The sequence below is a fragment of the Oncorhynchus mykiss genome, chromosome 21 (assembly GCF_013265735.2).
Source record: "Oncorhynchus mykiss isolate Arlee chromosome 21, USDA_OmykA_1.1, whole genome shotgun sequence".
Lineage (NCBI taxonomy): Eukaryota > Metazoa > Chordata > Actinopteri > Salmoniformes > Salmonidae > Oncorhynchus > Oncorhynchus mykiss.
This window is the reverse complement of record NC_048585.1, coordinates 42,775,008-42,789,800: the sequence shown is the minus strand read 5'-3', so window position 1 is coordinate 42,789,800 and position 14,793 is coordinate 42,775,008. Positions and strand designations below refer to the sequence as shown.

The window sequence follows — 14,793 nt, the reverse complement described above, 5'->3', positions numbered from 1 at the left end:
GGGAAGCACTGCTTGATGGTACCATTTCTATTAGGGGTGTAACGGTTCACCATGGTTCAGTACTTATTGTGGTTTTGGGGGTAATGATTTGTTTTCTGAACAGTGGAAAATGAGATGCCAACAGTTACTGTAGTTAATTTGTTTAAGAAAATAGAAAGAGTGTTGGTATTCCATATGAACATGAGTCATATAATGCCTGATGACTGCACAATCAGGAATAACAACACTTTTTATTTTCTTAAATCAACAACACTATCTGTGTGAAATCAACATGTTAACATGGCTCAGACAATGTATAAGCTTATGCTATGTTGCAAATAGGACAAATATGCTCACTTGTGTCACTCATAAAGGGGGCGTGTGTTTAGCACAGTAGTCCTACTTTTCGTTTCCCTCTTTTCATTTCCACTGCGGTGTAATGTGATGGGCTGTCACTTAACTAGCGATCTGTAATCCTGGAGGTCCATCCATCTGCAGAAAGGGGATACCCAGTCAGTTAAACAAATCAAAACTGGTTGAGAGAATGCCAAGAGTGCAAAGCTGTCATCAAGGCAAGGGGTGGCTACTTTGAAGAATCTCAAATATAAACACTTTTTTTTGGTTTCTACATGATTCCATATGTGTTATTTCATAGATTTGTGGTATTCACTATTATTCTACAATGTAAAAAATAAAGGAAAACCCTGGAATAGTAGGTGTCCAAACTGTTTGACTGGTACTCCCTAGGTGCGAGAAGACAAAGTTCGTAATTAACTGAGCACTTCCACGAGGCGTTGAAACTCCCCATTCTTCTCAACCACCGAGAATGGTCGCACATCTGTGGCTATAAGCAGACCTATTGCTCATGTAATTTATTTGGCCCGGTCAGAATCGACTGCGGTTCGTCTTGCTCCGGTGGTAGGAATACTGGGTTTATGTCACCGTAAATGTGTCAACATGTTTGAGGTGTTGGCAGTTGCATAGGCCGTTCTCATTCAGCAGTGGCGACACACACACTCTTTCCAGGCATAGCCTATAGGCCTAGTGTTTAATATTTTTATTTATAATTTTTATATGTATTAATTTGGGTTCACTGTGCGGACCGAAGAGGTCCCCATACCGAACAGTTTGTTACGAATACGTGCACCGCTACACCCCTAATTTCTATTAAGTGACTATGATTTCACAGTGTAAATATCGTTGATTATCTTTCTGTCAATTGTCATCTGTATAACTCCCACCCTTGACCCTACTGCTTCTGACAGTTTGGTAGCCTGTAGAGTGCTGTCATCATGTTAGACGGTGGTCAGTTCGTGGAGGCGTTGGGTCGCCTAGGTTACCCAGGCACCGCATCCCTGAAGGGCTCTGAGTTTGACTGGCTCTTCGACTGCGCTCCGGAAAACCTCCAACTCCTACGCTTCGTCTGCCGCACCCTCAACCAGGGAAATGTGCTCACCCCGGAGGAGGCCCGGGCCTTCGAGGCCCTCCGCAACTCTGGCAAGCCCATCCTCGATGGGACTGCGCTTGATGAGGTCCTCAAGACCTGTGGGCCTGCTGCTGGAATAGGTGTGGTCGGTCCTTCCTCAGCGGAGGGGGAGGTGAGCGTGGAGGATCTAGAGGCAGAACTATCTGCTCTGAAAAAGGAGAAGCAGCTAAAACAGCGCAGGTACAAGAAGCTGCAGGTGCTCGCCACCGCCCGGGCTGACGTTGCGCTCCGATTGGCCTCCCAGCAGGACGCTGCTGCCAGCAGGCTGAAGGACGCCAACGTGGCGCTGGGGGCGGAGAACGCTGGAACCAACGCCGCGCTACAGAACCTCATGGACGAGGTGAAAAAGCTAGGATCATTCCTCAAAATAGACCCAGTGTCCAACGAAGGAAAGGCCCAGGGAGAGGCTGCTGCCTCTGGTTCTGTGACCATCACCGCCCCTCCAGGGCCCCCTGTCCTGCTCTCCCAGCTGTCCCTGGAGCCCTACCTCCACCAGGAGGAGCTTAACACAAAGGCCCTGGCCGCCCTCACCCAGCGCCAGTTCTTCCAGGGCATCAGCAACATGGTGGAGACGTCCTGCTCCGAACGCTTCCAGCTCCTGGACCTCAGCCTCTGCGATGACGGGGATGAAATAAAGGAGAAGGGTGGAAAAGAGACGGAGGAGAGAGTTGTGGAGGAGAGGAGGAAGGAGATGGCCAGGCTCCAGTGGGGTCATATGGTGGCCCAGCACCAGCTGATCAAGGCCAGGGCAGAAGAGCAGGGAGCCAGGGTTGGGCTGGAGTGGATCACAGGGAACCTGCAGTCATTCACCAAGGTAAGGCACTGGAGTGTTAGAGACTAGAGTAGTACATCTACCACAGTTCAGCCTTAGTCTTTAGTGCTGTTGGTTTTGTAAGTGTTGCATGCTCTGTAGTCTGTACACACAATCACACCAGCCTTACAAACAAAAATCATCATACTTACTCTCTAATGCAACCTTTTATCGTTCTTTCTCTCCTCTCCCAGGGCACCACCAACTCCACCTCTGCTCTCCAGGCGCGTGAAGCTGTGTCTAGGCGTGAGCTGCAGGGCGTGGCGGCTGATCTGGAGTCTCTCCTCCAGGGGTCTCTACCGGCTGCTCTGAGGGAGAGCGCCAGGCTGCTCAACGTGCCTGTGGTGAGGGGAGACCTGGACCTGCAGCTGGCCAGACAGGACTACTACACCTCCAGACAGGAGCAGGTACAGTTACTTAGTTTTGTACAAATGCTGTTTTGGATCTTGTTGTTAGAAATCCATACTCAGATCTGCATGGGTTTTCCCATCATTTAGTTTTAAACACCAGGTGAAACAATTATCATCGTTCAGTCCATCATTATCATCTTGTACGTAATTTCAATGTTTCTATTGTTGCCATCCTTAGAGGATAATAATGTTCTTTCTCTATCCATCCATTCCTTCATCTCTCCATCTAGGTCCGAGACCACCTCCTGCGGCAAAAGGCCTCATTCGAGCTGCTCCTCCTGGCCCAGGAGATGGAACTGAGGATGGGTAGGCAGGTGTTGAAGCAGCTTGGGGAGGTGGCAGGCCGGTTGGGGGAGGGAGGAGAGGAGGCAGCCCTCAGGATCCAGGCCCTAGCCCATCCTGAGCTGTCCCATAACCCCAGACCCAGTCCTCAGTCCATCATCAGCTCCAAGGATGCATCCTTCACCAGGTAAGGATTAGAGGAGGACAGGAACCAGGGTCGTGCTCAGTCAGGGACACTGAAGCAAAATGCTTTTCAATGGAAAACAAGGCGTTCTTATTGGACGGGTTTAGGTAGTTATTTCCTGTTTCACTGAAAGCGACCCAGATGTATTTGCTTCTCTCACACTAAAATAAATATGGAACACAGTGCATTGATAATCAGTACAGTAGTGATTGGGGTGGGGGGGGTATCAATACAGTTGCATATCACAGTATTCTTTTTGGAAGCTATATCGATATTTGACTCCAAGTGTTGATTTGTAAATAAATAAATAAAAATATACAGTGAGGGAAAAAAGTATTTGATCCCCTGCTGATTTTTCACGTTTGCCCACTGACAAAGAAATGATCAGTCTATCATTTTAATGGTAGATTTATTTGAACAGTGAGACAGAATAACAACAAAAAAATCCAGAAAAACGCATGTCAAAAATGTTATAAATTGATTTGCATTTTAATGAGGGGCCCCCTCTTAATCAGAAAGATTTCTGGCTCCCAGGTGTCTTTTATACAGGTAACGAGCTGAGATTAGGCGCACACTCTTAAAGGCAGTGCTCCTAATCTCAGTTTGTTACCTGTATAAAAGACACCTGTCCACAGAAGCAATCAATCAATCAGATTCCAAACTCTCCACCATGGCCAAGACCAAAGAGCTCTCCAAGGATGTCAGGGACAAGATTGTAGACCTACACAAGGCTGGAATGGGCTACAAGACCATCGCCAAGCAGCTTGGTGAGAAGGTGACAGTTGGTGCGTTTATTCGCAAATGGAAGAAACACAAAATAACTGTCAATCTCCCTTGGCCTGGGGCTCCATGCAAGATCTCACCTCGTAGTCGCTCGTGCGCGATGGGACAAGAACATCCCTGCCAGCCAAACCCTCTAACCCAGAAGACGCTGGGCCAATTGTGCTGCCCCCCATGGGTCCTCCCGGTCACGGCCGGCTGCGACAGAGTCTGGACTCAAACCAAGATCTCTAGTGGCACAGCTAGCACTGCGATGCAGTGACATAGACCCCTCCACCACTCGGGAGGCCCCACCTGACCATCATTCGGTGAAATTGCAGAGCTCCAAATTCAAAAACAGAAATACTCATTATAAAAATTAAAAAATATACAAGTGTTATACATCGGCTTAAAGATGAACTTCTTGTTAATCCAACCGTTGTGCCAGATTTCAAAAAGGCTTTACGGCGAAAGCATACCATGCGATTATCTGAAGACAGCGCCCAGCACACAAAACATTACAAACACTTACCTGCCAAGTAGAGGGGTAACAGAAGTCAGAAATCATGATAAAATTAATCACTTACCTTTATGATCTTCATATTTTTTTTATTTCACCTTTATTTTACCAGGTAGGCTAGTTGAGAACAAGTTCTCATTTGCAACTGCGACCTGGCCAAGATAATGCATAGCAGTGTGAACAGACAACAACACAGTTACACATGGAGTAAACAATTAACAAGTCAATAACACAGTAGAAAAAAGAGTCTATATACATTGTGTGCAAAAGGCATGAGGAGGTAGGCGAATAATTACAATTTTGCAGATTAACACGAGTGATAAATGATCAGATGGTAATGTACAGGTAGAGATTGGTGTGCAAAAGAGCAGAAAAGTAAATAAATATAAACAGTATGGGGAAGAGGTAGGAAAAATTGGGTGGGCTATTTACCGATAGACTATGTACAGCTGCAGCGATCGGTTAGCTGCTCAGATAGCAGATGTTTGAAGTTGGTGAGGGAGATAAGTCTCCAACTTCAGCGATTTTTGCAATTCGTTCCAGTCACAGGCAGCAGAGAACTGGAACGAAAGGCGGCCAAATGAGGTGTTGGCTTTAGGGATGATCAGTGAGATACACCTGCTGGAGCGCGTGCTACGGGTGGGTGTTGCCATCGTGACCAGTGAACTGAGATAAGGCGGAGCTTAACCTAGCATGGACTTGTAGATGACCTGGAGCCAGTGGGTCTGGCGACTAGAGCATACAGGTCGCATTGGTGGGTGGTATAAGGTGCTTTAGTAACAAAACGGATGGCACTGTGATAAACTGCATCCAGTTTGCTGAGTAGAGTGTTGGAAGCTATTTTGTAGATGACATCGCGGAAGTCGAGGATCGGTAGGATAGTCAGTTTTACTAGGGTAAGTTTGGCGGCGTGAGTGAAGGAGGCTTTGTTGCGGAATAGAAAGCCAACTCTAGATTTGATTTTAGATTGGAGATGTTTGATATGAGTCTGGAAGGAGAGTTTACAGTCTAGCCAGACACCTAGGTACTTATAGATGTCCACATATTCTAGGTCGGAACCATCCAGGGTGGTGATGCTAGTCGGGCGTGCGGGTGCAGGCAGCGATCAGTTGAAAAGCATGCATTTGGTTTTACTAGCGTTTAAGAGCAGTTGGAGGCCACGGAAAGAGTGTTGTATGGCATTGAAGCTCGTTTGGAGGTTAGATAGCACAGTGTCCAAGGACGGGCCGGTATACAGAATGGTGTCGTCTGCGTAGAGGTGGATCAGGGAATCGCCCGCAGCAAGAGCAACATCATTGATATATACAGAGAAAAGAGTCGGCCCGAGAATTGAACCCTGTGGCACCCCCATAGAGACTGCCAGAGGACCGGACAGCATGCCCTCCGATTTGACACACTGAACTCTGTCTGCAAAGTAGTTGGTGAACCAGGCAAGGCAGTCATCAGAAAAACCGAGGCTACTGAGTCTGCCGATAAGAATATGGTGATTGACAGAGTCGAAAGCCTTGGCAAGGTCGCTGAAGACGGCTGCACAGTACTGTCTTTTATCGATGGCGGTTATGATATCGTTTAGTACCTTGAGCGTGGCTGAGGTGCGCCCGTGACCGGCTAGGAAACCAGATTGCACAGCGGAGAAGGTACGGTGGGATTCGAGATGGTCAGTGACCTGTTTGTTGACTTGGCTTTCAAAGACCTTAAATAAGCGGGGCAGGATGGATATACAGTGCCTTGCGAAAGTATTCGGCCCCCTTGAACTTTGCGACCTTTTGCCACATTTCAGGCTTCAAACATAAAGATATAAAACTGTATTTTTTTGTGAAGAATCAACAACAAGTGGGACACAATCATGAAGTGGAACGACATTTATTGGATATTTCAAACTTTTTTAACAAATCAAAAACTGAAAAATTGGGCGTGCAAAATTATTCAGCCCCTTTACTTTCAGTGCAGCAAACTCTCTCCAGAAGTTCAGCGAGGATCTCTGAATGATCCAATGTTGACCTAAATGACTAATGATGATAAATACAATCCACCTGTGTGTAATCAAGTCTCCGTATAAATGCACCTGCACTGTGATAGTCTCAGAGGTCCGTTAAAAGCGCAGAGAGCATCATGAAGAACAAGGAACACACCAGGCAGGTCCGAGATACTGTTGTGAAGAAGTTTAAAGCCGGATTTGGATACAAAAAGATTTCCCAAGCTTTAAACATCCCAAGGAGCACTGTGAAAGCGATAATATTGAAATGGAAGGAGTATCAGACCACTGCAAATCTACCAAGACATGGCCGTCCCTCTAAACTTTCAGCTCATACAAGGAGAAGACTAATCAGAGATGCAGCCAAGAGGCCCATGATCACTCTGGATGAACTGCAGAGATCTACAGCTGAGGTGGGAGACTCTGTCCATAGGACAACAATCAGTCGTATATTGCACAAATCTGGCCTTTATGGAAGAGTGGCAAGAAGAAAGCCATTTCTTAAAGATATCCATAAAAAGTGTCGTTTAAAGTTTGCCACAAGCCACCTGGGAGACACACCAAACATGTGGAAGAAGGTGCTCTGGTCAGATGAAACCAAAATTGAACTTTTTGGCAACAATGCAAAACGTTATGTTTGGCGTAAAAGCAACACAGCTGAACACACCATCCCCACTGTCAAACATGGTGGTGGCAGCATCATGGTTTGGGCCTGCTTTTCTTCATCAGGGACAGGGAAGATGGTTAAAATTGATGGGAAGATGGATGGAGCCAAATACAGGACCATTCTGGAAGAAAACCTGATGGTCTGCAAAAGACCTGAGACTGGGACGGAGATTTGTCTTCCAACAAGACAATGATACAAAACATAAAGCAAAATCTACAATGGAATGGTTCAAAAATAAACATATCCAGCTGTTAGAATGGCCAAGTCAAAGTCCAGTCCTGAATCCAATCGAGAATCTGTGGAAAGAACTGAAAACTGCTATTCACAAATGCTTTCCATCCAACCTCACTGAGCTCGAGCTGTTTTGCAAGGAGGAATGGGAAAAAATGTCAGTCTCTCGATGTGCAAAACTGATAGAGACATACCCCAAGCGACTTACAGCTGTAATCGCAGCAAAAGGTGGCGTTACAAAGTATTAACTTAAAGGGGCTGAATAATTTTGCACGCCCAATTTTTCAGTTTTTGATTTGTTAAAAAAGTTTGAAATATCCAATAAATGTCGTTCCACTTCATGATTGTGTCCCACTTGTTGTTGATTCTTCACAAAAAAATACAGTTTTATATCTTTATGTTTCAAGCCTGAAATGTGGCAAAAGGTTGCAAAGTTCAAGGGGGCCGAATACTTTCGCAAGGCACTGTAGGTCTGTAACAGTTTGGGTCCAGGATGTCTCCCCCTTTGAAGAGGGGGATGACTGCGGCACCTTTCCAATCCTTGGGGATCTCAGACGATATGAAAGAGGTTGAACAGGCTGGTAATAGGGGTTGCGACAATGGCGGCGGAGAGTTTCAGAAATAGAGGGTCCAGATTGTCAAGCCCAGCTGATTTGTACGGGTCCAGGTTTTGCAGCTCTTTCAGAACATCTGCTATCTGGATTTGGGTAAAGGAGAACCTGGAGAGGCTTGGGCGAGTAGCTGCGGGGGGGTGGAGCTGTTGGCCGAGGTTGGAGTAGCCAGGAGGAAGGCATGGCCAGCCGTTGAGAAATGCTTGTTGAAGTTTTCGATAATCATGGATTTATCGGTGGTGACCGTGTTACCGAGCCTCAGTGCAGTGGGCAGCTGGGAGGAGGTGCTCTTGTTCTCCATGGACTTCAGTGTCCCAGAACTTTTTGGAGTTAGAGCTACAAGTGGCACATTTCTGCCTGAAGAAGCTGGCCTTTGCTTTCCTGACTGACTGCGTGTATTGGTTCCTGACTTCCCTGAACAGTTGCATATCGCGGGGACTATTCGATGCTATTGCAGTCCGCCACAGGATGTTTTTGTGCTGGTCGAGGGCAGTCAGGTCTGGAGTGAACCAAGGGCTATATCTGTTCTTAGTTCTGCATTTTTTGAACGGAGCATGCTTATCTAAAATGGTGAGGAAGTTACTTTTAAAGAATGACCAGGCATCTTCAACTGACGGGATGAGGTCAATGTCCTTCCAGGATACCCGGGCCAGGTTGATTTAGAAAGGCCTGCTCACAGAAGTGTTTTAGGGAGCGTTTGACATATGGTTGCACTCACAAGACTCCCAGTTACCCAATACATTTTTGTTTTGTTCGATAAAGTCCCTCTTTATATCCAAAAACCTCAGTTTTGTTGGCGAGTTTTGTTCAGTAATCCAATGGCTCCAAGGCGGTCACAGTAAGTATAAACATGTCGAACGATGTTTATAATCAATCCTCAGTTTGTTTTTTAGTCATAATAATCAATAATATTTCAATAGCTTCTTCAATATAAAAGAAAAGCAAGAAAGGTGCGCTCTCGGTTGTGCGCAGTAAACAGCTCTGGGACACTGCAGGGTCCACTCATTCAGAGTGGTCTTACACTCTCATTTTTCAGAATACAAGCCTGAAACTATTTCTAAAGACTGTTGACATCTAGTGGAAGCCATAGGATGTGCAATCTGAGTCCTAAGTCATTGGACCATGTAAAGGCAGTCAATGTAAAATTACAAACATAAATCCATCCAGGAAGTAGGATTTTTTTCTCTCAGGTTTTTGCCTGCCATAAGTTCTGTTTTTTTTTTAAAATCAGTTCTGACATTTTTTAAACAGTTCTGGAAACTTTTCATTCCAAATCTACCAATTATATGCATATCCTAGCTTCTGGGCTTGAGTAACAGGCCGTTTACTTTTGGGGCACGCTTTTCATCCGGAGGTGAAAATAGTGCCCCCTACCCTTTTTTTGGGGGGGGGGGGGCTCTACTGTTGGTTTTGTCACAAACATTTTGTTTGCGCTCTGGTATTAGCCTACATAATAAGATTATGGACAAAATGGCACAATTATTTTAATTTGTCAAACGGCAGCAAAGCTTCGATCACCAGAATAAAACACTCAATATTTATTAGAAACAAGCATCAAGGTCATCACTGTGCACTTTCACCACCCTGTGAAGTTCATCATTTATTTCATCTGTAGCCAAATAAACTGTATGGTTTCCCGAGTCGTAGTGTGAGGACCACACACCATATCATCGTGTGACTCCAAGTTTACTTCGATATGATGGTTATTACATCATTATTTGCGCATAAAAGCGTTTCCACCTCCATTTCTCCCATGATGCAAAAAGATCCCACCTAATCTAGTGTGTTTACAGTATGTAAATATACAGTATGTGACACACCTCACTCCCCCAGGCTTCTCCGGATCCTAGAGTCAGGCCACGCCTCAGAACGTGGTGGCCGCGAGGAGCCCTTCCGTACCTATGAGGGGTTGGAAAGTGCTGCCCGTGACCTCCAGGAGGAGCTCCAATCCTGCCGCGAGGCCCTGGCCGGGGCCGCCCGCCAACAGCACTACACGGGCGCCCGTCTCCACGGCGACTGCGAGGCGTTGCGCCGGGCAACCTTCTCGGGGTTGCAGCAGCTGCTCTTGGCGCCGCAGGTATGTCCTACGGCGACGTCACTTGACCAGGATCTCTGCCCCAACGCACAGGTACGTTTATGAACACCCACACACTTCCTCGTTATCATCGTCTTCTTCTCAAAGTAGCGTGAGTTAGCAGAGTTTTATTATAACACACGTTTGGGAGATGAAGTGGTAGCACAGGTTCTATGGATTTTATACGTAATTTGCACTGCTGCCGGAGTAATTGCCCGTTGTTTGATAAATACAGTATTTTGAAATGAATGGAATTCTGTTTAGTGGTGGATTCACTGGAGATGTTTCACTTTTATAACACTGCATTTGTATATGGGTTTTGTATAGTGACTGGACAATGAGGCACTGGCACTTCTGTAATGTACAATATGTAAAGAGCACACGTTTTTTTCTTCCAGGTCAACAGGGATCCTTTTCACCCCCTCGGTTCTCTTCTTCTTCCTCTATGTAAAATGTACTAAATTCATGTTTGCTTCATACAGGGTTTCATCTCAGTTCCCCCTGCAGTAAAGAGAGACACTTTAGTTTCTCTCTAAAAACGTGTCGTTGTTTTTAAATGTCTTATTGTCAATAAAGCTGTGAATAACCATCTGTGCGAGGAACTGTTGGTGTATGTCAGTCAGTATTCTAGAAAAGCTCAACCACTTGTGGTATGCAGATGTGAGAAAATACTGAGTACTGTTCTTGCAGTACAGGATAGGACTTTTAAGTTAGTGTCCCCACTTCGTTACTTTATCAGCACTAGCTAGCAGTTATCTGATGTCTCTCTGGATGTCTACTAAAAGCCTCTTTCCCTCCACCCTTCCTCTCCCCTGTCTTTCCTTTCCATCGTACCCTCTCTTCCTCCCCCTCTCTCCAGGAGTTGACAGTGAAGCTGGGAGAACTGGAGGTCCAGCAGAACAGTCTGTACAGGCTGATGCAGGACGTGATGGGGGAGGTCCGGGGTAAACGCTCCCAGCTGGACCACAGCCCCCTCCTCAGGAGAGAGAGGGAGCTGTACGTTTACTTCCACCTGGACCCCAGGCTGCTGAACAAAGTAGTGGAGGAGCTGGAGAGCAAAGCGGCTGCTGCCAAGAAGGGCCGGTTGTAACGGGGCTCTCTTACCACCTCCTACTTCACCTCTCTTCCCCTCTCCACGACCCCTTTCTCTGGGTGTGAGCGCAAAACACAGCTCATACAGAACAGTGGAGAATCCTGCAGAAAGTAGTGGCGGTGCTTCATGGTGAAGTGGCCACTGAGAAAGGTTCCTGCTCTGCCTTAATGAACCCTGGCTTACCCATTTCCTCTTCCCTCTCGCCACCCCTGGTGCCAGTTAAATGTCAAGCACCTTGGATTTGGAAATACAATATGGAGAGAGGGTTCTGACCAAAAGACAATTGGATGAGGATGACTATTGGATCTCTTCTCTGTTTTCTTGTGGAAAAGTTTCAATTCAGATGTAATGTCACTTGTTTTACTGCTAGTGTTCTTTGTTAATGTTCCTGTAAGCGCCTTTGTGTAATTTGTTTGTTTCGTAAGAAATTATAATAAATATTAATGTCTTCACAACTAATAGAAAAATGTTTTGTGCGTGTGAGTATTCCGTTTTATATATTCCCCCCCCCCCCCCCCAATTTATTTGAAGACAATTCGGCTCCATCAACCAGCTTGATATAACCAGTGACAGGACAGAGAAAGCATGATCATAACTCTGATATTCTTCCTGTTCTTTGTGTAGGCAGCTAGGAGGAATAGGAAATGGAGAGGTACAGTAGCAGCAGTAATAGGCTGTACTCGGGGCCTCTGTCTGCGTCTGGACAGAAGATCCTAGCAGCTCTCCGAGCCCAGAGCCACAACCACTACTCTGACACAGCCAGGGCCCAAAGCTACAGACAGCGTGAGTCGGCAAGGACTGAATAGTGCAGTGCAATATTTAGAATGATGCCGATAGAAATGTGACCTACATATATTCTATAGACCTGACACCATTATTTTATTCTAAACAATCGTAAGCAGTGATGTAGTGGTAAAAAAGTGGGTAAAGTAAGTATTCTCTATTCTACTGTACTTGTAAAAATATATATTTTAAATTGTAAAGAAATTGTAAAAAAAAATTAAAAAGCCTATCTGTTCAAATGTTAGATGAGCGGTATGACAGCAGACCGAGAGGGTACCAGTCAGAGGCCAGCTGGAGTAGAGGAACACAGGAGGAGAGGAGAGGGAGAGAGGCAGACCGGTGAGGAGATGATACAGTAGTAGGGGAATAAAACATTTAAAAAAGCAATTGGGTTGGGTGTATAGGCAGTGTTAGTTGTCATTAGCAACCAAACATGGTACAGAATGAAGTGACATAAAATAGTTTATTTGGTTAGGGATAGGCAGGTAAGAGGTGTCGTTAGAAACCTGAAATGCAGTAAGACGGTATGCTCTTCAGGGAGATGGATTGAGTCCTTACTATATGACAGTGGTGCATGTGGTGAAATTCAATTAACTATTGGTCCCTTGAGGAAACATCTGGTGTGGTATTTCTTGTGCATGCAACAGACACAGAACATATAGGCCAGTTTCCCAGACGCAGATTATACCTATAGTCCTAGACCAGGGATGAGTAATTGGCGGGGTCCCTATTTTGAAGGCCCTTAGAACTCAGTCGGGGTCTCGACTTAATGTTGCGAGTTAGCATATAGTATAATAGATAATGTGCCACTTTGAAATTTGGTTGTGCATCGTCAGTTTTTCTCTTCTTTCGGTCACTGATAGTCAAGTAGCCCATGTCAGCCATTTTTTTTTTTTTTTAGATCGCTACATAATTTAGCGGCCAGCTAAATGGGTGCCCCCATTGATTTTGTTTGTCTCATTCAGATGTCATTTAAAATCTACTAACATTTCTTTCCACCCTCTGACAAAATGTGTAGAATTGCAGGAAATTTGTTGTACAACAGCTTATTTTCCTATCCGCCCCATGGCAAAATGAGTAGAATTGTATGAAATTAGTTATATAGTTGCAATATCTTCTCTAGGCTCCATGGCAAAATGTGTGGAGTTGCAGCAAACTTGCTTTAAAACTAGTGTTGTGTTTGAGACCAGCTAAAGCGAGACCGGTTCAAGACCAGAGGGCGGGGCGAGACTGAATAAAGACCGGGAGGAGGACAACGAGACCGAGTCGAGACCAGAAACATGCGAGTCCAATTCAAGACGACGATTGTGATTTTGTCAAATTGCCACTATAAAAAGAGTTTAAGATGTCCAGTATTTCTTGTGGTCATATTTCAGAAGAACATATGGATTCTTTATACATTCAGAATGTTAAAAAAAAAAAAAAAGGCATACTGAGCCCAAATAGAGCCACTACAAATGATTACGAACCCAAACACTGGGGAACAATGAGGGCTTTTATATTATTACATTCAATGATGTTCTGATTTAATCTCTTCAGTTTTTGTTTGAAAGGAAACCGTTAACACTGAATTTGAAATAAAATGTTTCTTTGGTCTCTGGGGAAATAAATCTAGCTAACTAAGTCAGCCATTGGCTAGGCCACCAGAAGCTAGATAATAAGCCTCTGCCATTCAACTGTATTAATTAGGGCAACATTTTTGGAGTGACAGTGGACTCATCACTTTTTGACTGGGACCGTTTTTACAAAAGCTTATGGAAACGTCTGCCTTCTGGAAGGCCAAGAACTCACTGCAATACCAAAGAGTAGTTTTCCCAAGATCTAGCTAGCCAGCTTTTGCTTTAGGCTTGTTTGCAGGGGCTGTAGCAGGTGTTATTCGAAGAGGATGTTTTGTTAGCTTCTCCCTTTTCAAAAATAACTTTTAAGAGATTAACTTTCAAATGATCATCGTATGAGTGGAAGTTATTTTTAATTGCTGCTTGCTATTGTTAGCCATCTCTTGGAAAATAACTTGTGTGTGAAACATGGTTGCATTTAAACTTTAGATCATCGGTTACTTTGTGTGCTAAATGTGAAATGTTTTTTTGCAATGGAAAGTAATAGTTGTACATTTCGATTAGGAAATACACATCATGACCAAAAGTAAGTGGTCACCTGCTCGTCGAACATTCCAAAATCATGGGCATTAAAATGGAGTTGGTCCCCCCTTTGCTGCTATAACAGCCTCCACTCTTCTGGGAAGGCTTTACACTAGAAGTTAGAACATTGCAGAGATATGCTTCCATTCACCCTCAAGCATTAGTGAGGTTGGGCGGTTAGGCTTGGCTCGCTGTCTGCGTTCCAATTAATTCCATAGGCAATCTGGGGTTGAGGTCAGGGCTCTGTGCAGGCCAGTCAAGTTCTTCCACACCGATATCGACGAACCATTTTCGTATGGACCTCACTTTGTGCACGTGGGCATTGTCATGCTGAAACAGGAAAGGGCCTTCCCCAAAGTGTTGCCACAAAGTTGGAAGCACAGAACCGTCTAGAATGACATTGTAAGCTGTAGCGTTAAGATTTCCCTTCATTGGAACTAAGGGGCCTAGTCCAAACCATGAAAAACAGCCCCAGACCATTATTCCTCCTCCACCAAACTTTACAGTTGTCACTATGCATTCGGGCAGGTAGCATTCTCCTGGAAACCGCCAAACCCAGATTCATCTGTCGGACTGCCAGATGGTGAAGAGTTCCAAAGAACAAGTTTCCACTGCTCCAGAGTCCAATGGCGGCGTGCTTTACACCACTCCAGGCGAGGCTTGGCATTGCGCATGGTGATTGTAGGCTTGTGTGCGGCTGCTCGGCCATGGAAACCCATTTCATGAAGCTCCCGACGAACAGTTCTTGTGCTGACGTTGCTTCCAGAGGCGGTTTGGAACTCGGTCGTGA

General features: G+C 45.3%; 2 protein-coding genes across 4 annotated transcripts in view; both read left to right on the top strand.

Moving 5' to 3' along the window:
- The window catches only part of haus3 (HAUS augmin-like complex, subunit 3), a 32,587-nt gene extending 21,038 nt beyond the window's left edge, over nucleotides 1–11,549 (top strand). For 2 of the 3 annotated variants that reach the window (XM_036957884.1, XM_021577863.2), the window contains exons 2-6: nucleotides 1,245–2,279; nucleotides 2,471–2,683; nucleotides 2,917–3,155; nucleotides 9,749–10,043; nucleotides 10,849–11,549. In XM_036957884.1, coding sequence (XP_036813779.1) covers nucleotides 1,272–2,279; nucleotides 2,471–2,683; nucleotides 2,917–3,155; nucleotides 9,749–10,043; nucleotides 10,849–11,079 — 1,986 coding nt within the window. In that variant the 5' untranslated portion in view covers nucleotides 1,245–1,271 and the 3' untranslated portion in view covers nucleotides 11,080–11,549. The remainder of the gene's footprint in view (nucleotides 1–1,244; nucleotides 2,280–2,470; nucleotides 2,684–2,916; nucleotides 3,156–9,748; nucleotides 10,044–10,848) is intronic. The other variant, XM_021577864.2, reaches the window with a different exon arrangement.
- Nucleotides 11,550–11,726: 177 nt separating this feature from the next.
- poln (polymerase (DNA directed) nu) overlaps nucleotides 11,727–14,793 on the top strand; it is an 81,606-nt gene continuing 78,539 nt past the window's right edge. The window contains exon 1 of the mRNA XM_036956511.1: nucleotides 11,727–11,873. Within this exon, the coding sequence (XP_036812406.1) occupies nucleotides 11,727–11,873 (147 nt within the window). The remainder of the gene's footprint in view (nucleotides 11,874–14,793) is intronic.